General features: G+C 50.6%; 2 protein-coding genes across 2 annotated transcripts; both read left to right on the forward strand.

The window, feature by feature from the left end:
* Nucleotides 1–385: 385 nt before the first annotated feature.
* On the forward strand, nucleotides 386–1,531 carry HRG_10731 (DDE superfamily endonuclease domain-containing protein; the record flags this gene model as incomplete). The annotated part of the gene is made up of 2 exons (XM_044869201.1): nucleotides 386–556; nucleotides 602–1,531. The coding sequence occupies 2 exons, from the start codon at nucleotides 386–388 to the stop codon at nucleotides 1,529–1,531; spliced, it is 1,101 nt and encodes a 366-aa protein (XP_044715550.1).
* Nucleotides 1,532–3,175: 1,644 nt separating this feature from the next.
* On the forward strand, nucleotides 3,176–4,996 carry HRG_10732 (uncharacterized protein; the record flags this gene model as incomplete). The annotated part of the gene is made up of 6 exons (XM_044869202.1): nucleotides 3,176–3,313; nucleotides 3,396–3,509; nucleotides 3,563–3,774; nucleotides 3,838–4,271; nucleotides 4,336–4,808; nucleotides 4,862–4,996. The coding sequence occupies 6 exons, from the start codon at nucleotides 3,176–3,178 to the stop codon at nucleotides 4,994–4,996; spliced, it is 1,506 nt and encodes a 501-aa protein (XP_044715551.1).
* Nucleotides 4,997–5,298: the final 302 nt, after the last annotated feature.

The raw sequence follows: 5,298 nt of genomic DNA on the forward strand, positions 1-5,298 counted from the left end.
CGAACGTAGCTATATAAAGTGGCCGCGTAACGCTTATAAATTTAGGTACTCTACGTTATAAGGATTTCCCGGTGATCTGCCGGATCGGGCGATTCGCCGGATTCACCGCCAGTTCACGTCTCCACTTCAATCCTGAATTCTCCACCACCATGGCCCCGATTGATGAAGCGCTGAGTTTCTGAAGCTGTGTGACACTGTTAACTATGCCAAGACTGCGCGTCAGTTCAATTGCGACGAGACTACCCTGCGACGGCGACACCAAGGCAAACAGAGGTCAAGACGGGATGACAGTTTGTATAAGTCACGTCTCTCAAAACAGCAAGAAAGGGATCTTGTTGCGTATATTCGCAAGCTTTCATCACGTGGGATTCCGCCTACGCTGCCGATGATCAAAAGTTTTGCCCAGGATATCGCCAAAATTGAGGTCGGAAAGGACTGGCCGTATAGCTTCGTCCGACGTAACAGCGATGAGCTCGGCTGCACTTGGTTCGACGGTTTTGATATCGCAAGAAAGAGAGCAGACAATGCTTCTAGATACAGAGCCTACTATGAGCTTGTAAGTAGGTGCCCAAGTCCATCCCTTCATTGCTGATCGTACAAGATTGGCGAGAAAATCGAGAAATACGACATCCCGCCTTGCAACACGTATAATGTGGACGAAAAGGGCTTTCTCCTCGGCGTCATCAATCGTACCAAGAGAGTATTCTCTGTTCGTGCCAAGAAGCAAGGAAAATTGATCGGTGCTGCGCAGGATGGCAACAGATCATGGATCACGTTCCTGGCATGTGTCTGTCAAGACCTGACAGCGCTACCCCCGTTTCTCATCTACCAAGGCAAGCCAGGGCAAGTTCAGGACTCCTGGCTCACGGAGTTTGATCCGGAGCACCAAGCGGCGTTTTTCACAACCTCAGAAACGGGTTGGACGAACCATGAACTTGGAAAGGAATGGCTCATTGGTGTTTTCGACCGGTTCACGAAAGAAAAGGCGCGAAACGGCCGGGATTACCGCCTCCTGATTACCGACGGACACTCTAGTCATGTCAATATGGACTTCCTGGAGTGGTGTGACCAGCATCGGATAATCGTTGCCGTGTTTCCGCCGCATTCCACGCACAGGCTGCAGCCCTTGATGTGTCCCTTTGGCCCTCTCGACCGCATACACCAACCAGCTCATCCAGTGGACTGCAAAGACACAGGGACTCATCGGGCTATCGAAACGCGAGTTCTGGTCGTTATTTTGGAACGCATTCGGGTCATCTTTCTCGGCGGAGAACATCGCAAGTGGTTGGAAACGGACCGACTCCTCCCATTTGACCCTGAAGTCGTTTTTGTCGCAGATCGCGGAGAAACAGAAGATGAGTCTGAGTCTGGCGACAGCTCCGTTGACTCGCTCGCCCTGCAGCAGCCCACTGCTCGGGATTTGCGCCGACTTGTCGACAAGGTAGTCGATGGATCCTCAAAAACGCTAGCCGAGACAGTCGGAAGCTCAAAGTACTCTCGAAAGTCTCCAATCTCAGAACGAATTGCTTGATATGAGAATCAGGGACTTCGGGAGACTATCTTTCACGAAAAGCAGCGCAGAATGCGCGGTAAAGCTCTGAAGGATTACCTTTCGATCGTGTAGATCCTAACTCGGCGCAGGTATTTAGCCCTGCAAAAGTGGCCAAGCGCGCTTGAAGAAAGCAGCCATGGAGACTCAGAAGCAAGAAGAGGCCTTGAGAAAGAACGACAAAGGTTTGAGCGACAGCAAAAGGCGGCAAACCTCAAAGTTCTCGCTCTGGAGAAGAGAAGGCAGCGGGAGGCAAAAACTGAGCAAAGACGTCAGGCAAAGGAAGCCAGACAACAAGAGCGGGAGAAAACAGGCAGATACGGAAAGAGCTCAAGCGAAAGAACCAGAAAAAATGTCGGAAATGGGATCCGATCTCCTCTGTTGCTCCACAGACTCGCGAGAAGAGTCCGGGCGTTCGAGACGAGATTGTCGTCGCCATTTCGGCTCCACCAGAACCGACGACAGCTCCGGAACACTCAAAATCGCCAAACATTGTTGCGTAAAGATCCAAAGCCGGCATTGACCACTTCCTCACGTCCCAAAAGCCATCATTGGCTGTCGAGCGCGACCAGGAGATGGTAGTCAATGCGTGGGACTTGCGCGATCGGGACGCCACAGGAAGCGGCCACGGTGGCTTGATGACTGCGAAGTAGATTGAATGGAATTGCTAGGCATCTTTCTTGCTTCTGCTTTAATGTGAGATTGTTTCATATTATTTTCGTGGAGTTTCACTCAAATCTTCACCGGAATGCAAGGGAACCAAAATCCGGCGAATCGTCCGATCCGGCAGATCACCGGGAAATCCCTTAAGGGAAGCTGGGAAGAAGGTTATGCACTTAAACGAGGAAATTGAGTACATAGCGCGGCTATGTTATGCTTATAAATTTGGTTGGCGCTAATGTACCCTACCGTTTCCCAGTCAGTGACCCTTTCCAGTCAATGCACCCCCGTGCTTGATGTTCAAGCGCGGGGTCGACTTTCAGACCCCCCTAGTATATCGCGCTGATCTGGCGACTCGGCAAGTCTGCATTGACTAGGAGGGCTGTGCCATGGGACGAAGTGCCCTCTAGGTGCCGTACACGGCTTCCGCCGCCTGCGCTGTCCATCTTGGGCCATCTACATGTAACATGTTGTATTCAAGCCGATTATAAAGTTATAAACCAGCCGCCTTCTTGCCATAATCATGTAATATGCCGAGCTGCATAATGCACTCGTACTCATTACGCTAGATTATTCTCTCGTTTACAAACTTCCAGCTTATAGCATTCACTATGTACGGGCGCCGGCTTGCCGTCGTCCTATCCACGTCGCTTTGTCTGCTACCATGGCCCAGTAGCTGTCAAGTCTCGCCAATTGAACCGCCAGCGCAAACACCAATCAAATTGGTTGCCCGTGGTGACGGCGACCCACAATAGCACGTATTCAGGAGCTTGGTGGCATTCCGGCCAAGTTTCATCCTCAAGCGTCTTCTGAAGCATACCAGCTCTTGATGCATCAAGATGGCCCTTTGATGATACTAGCATATTCGTCTCAACTTACAAAGTTCGGTCGCCAACGACTTTGTGAAGCTAAGGGCTCCAGGTAAAGGGGGTGTCTATAATCCAAGCAACACCAAATTTTGTCGACATGGCTACGTCTCTCGGAGACCGCAGTTTAAGCCCGGAGGAGGCAGAAGTCGCGGCGGTTGGGGGAATCCGTCTGCAGCAAATTAGAGGATGGCTAAAGCCGAATCATGACGTACCCGACGACGCAGAACTGGAACAGGTCGTTGACAGCAGTTTCGAGAAAACCCAGAGTATGACGAAGCTTTGATCAGTTTGCCGCTACTCTAACCAACCACAACTAGCCGGATTCGAAGATGATGAGGCTGTGTGGGGAACGGAAGAATGAAAGCCCTGCCCCCTCAGGCCAGTCAGCCCAGGACAATGTCAAGGCATTCATGGACAAGAACGGGGCCGCAGTAGGCTGGGAAGGCAACTTTCCTCAAGTTTTCCCTGTCAAAGATTCTGAAAGCCCTGGGGCGAGCCTGGCGATGAAACACCCAAGAATGAGCCCTGCAAGAGAGACGGACTACTTTGCGGGAAAGAGTGGTCCAACACCGACAAGGAGCCCAACAAGAGTCGGCTGGAAGTTCCAACGACGACGGAATTGCCAAGAGTGAGCCGGAGCGTTCTCCTCCAGCCGAAGAGGAGATTCCAAAGATATTGCCGGAACCTCCAGCCGAGGTGTTGCACCCCAATTATTATTAGAGTTGCCAGCTACCTGCAAGCAGCACAGATGCTAACCAGCGTCGCGCATTCCGCCATTGACCATATTAATAATAGCTCTCTTGGGTCCGACATTGAGCACCACAACTGGGCTGCAGTCCTTAAGGACAGCGGATCTATTCTTCACCAAGTTTCAACCGATAACGTTCCAGGTCTCCACGACATAGAGGACGTGGCTAAGATGAAGAGCGATTTGCAGTCCATTGACATGGATAGGCCGCCAGAAGCTGTGACTAAAATTCACAGCATCTTAAGCGAGCACACGGCCAATGTTGAGCTTATTATTGTGGAAAACTATGTTCCAGGACTGCCAGAGATTAGATCAAATTTCAATGGGACATGGGATGAGGTGAAACACGTGCTCGAAAAGGACGAAAGCTCGGTATTAAAGGCAGAAGAAATTGCCCTTTCCATCAGCAAACGAACACTCTCAACCATCAACGACGTTCTTCGCGGTTGGTTTCCTTCTATAAAGAGAGCCAAGACACTACAAGAGATATATAAACAAGGTCCACGAAGATTTTGTTAAATACAAGAACAACAAAGAGAGCCTTGGGACGCTTATCAAGGACGGTATTACATGGCCCGTAACACATTTCAGAGATGCCCTGCATAAAGTGGCGCAGAACTACATTCCTTGGTTCAAACCGGTAGAGGATAAATTACATTTACGGGGCAGGTCGCAGCCTCGCAATACGCTACCGCCCAACGTCGGCGACGACAAGAACGAAAAAGGCGAGCAGGAACCTTTTAAATTTCAACAACAGGAGTGGAACAAGTACATCCGCCAACGGAATGCATCCGACTGGAGCAAGACTGATGAGTGCATCGGCGCCAAGGCGCAGGCCCGGCAAGGAGACGTGGCAAAAGTAGGGACATGGCAAACGCAAACGAACGAGTTGACACGCGCCTGTTATGCTGAGCAGTTTAACGAATGGAAGGCTGCAAAAGATCCGTTTCAGGTTCACCAAGATGAGTGGAAAGCTTTATCAGTAGTGGCCTGGACTTGGGAAATTCTACCACGTGCGTTGAGGACAAAGCACAGAACTGGAAAGGAGATGCGGCGAAGGAAGAGGAATGGAATAACATGAGTGCACTTCTACGAGAGTGCTATACGGAGCAGTTCGATTGGACCAAGGGTCGTCGCCCTCGCGACTATGGTCAGACGCTACCGTTATAACTTGTAGAGTTTTTACCAGTTCTGTAAGGCGGCTCGAGAAGGCGGCGAAATCACCACGTAGAACTACATTATCTATAAAGTCAAATGTGGCCGAAAGTACTGATTACCCATATAGCTGCTTCGAAGCGTGTCGTACCTGTTTGTGTAAATAGCTTCACTTTGTAATATGTATATAGGGATAATGGTGAGAGGAAAGAAAAGGAGACTCGAGAGGGAAGGGTAATGTGAGCGGGCCAAGTGGCCAGGCTCAAGTGAGCTGGGAGGGGAAGGACAATGCCGGTGATGGCCACGGCCGGAGGTAA

Source organism: Hirsutella rhossiliensis, assembly GCF_020360975.1.
Source record: "Hirsutella rhossiliensis strain HR02 chromosome Unknown scaffold00017, whole genome shotgun sequence".
NCBI lineage: Eukaryota > Fungi > Ascomycota > Sordariomycetes > Hypocreales > Ophiocordycipitaceae > Hirsutella > Hirsutella rhossiliensis.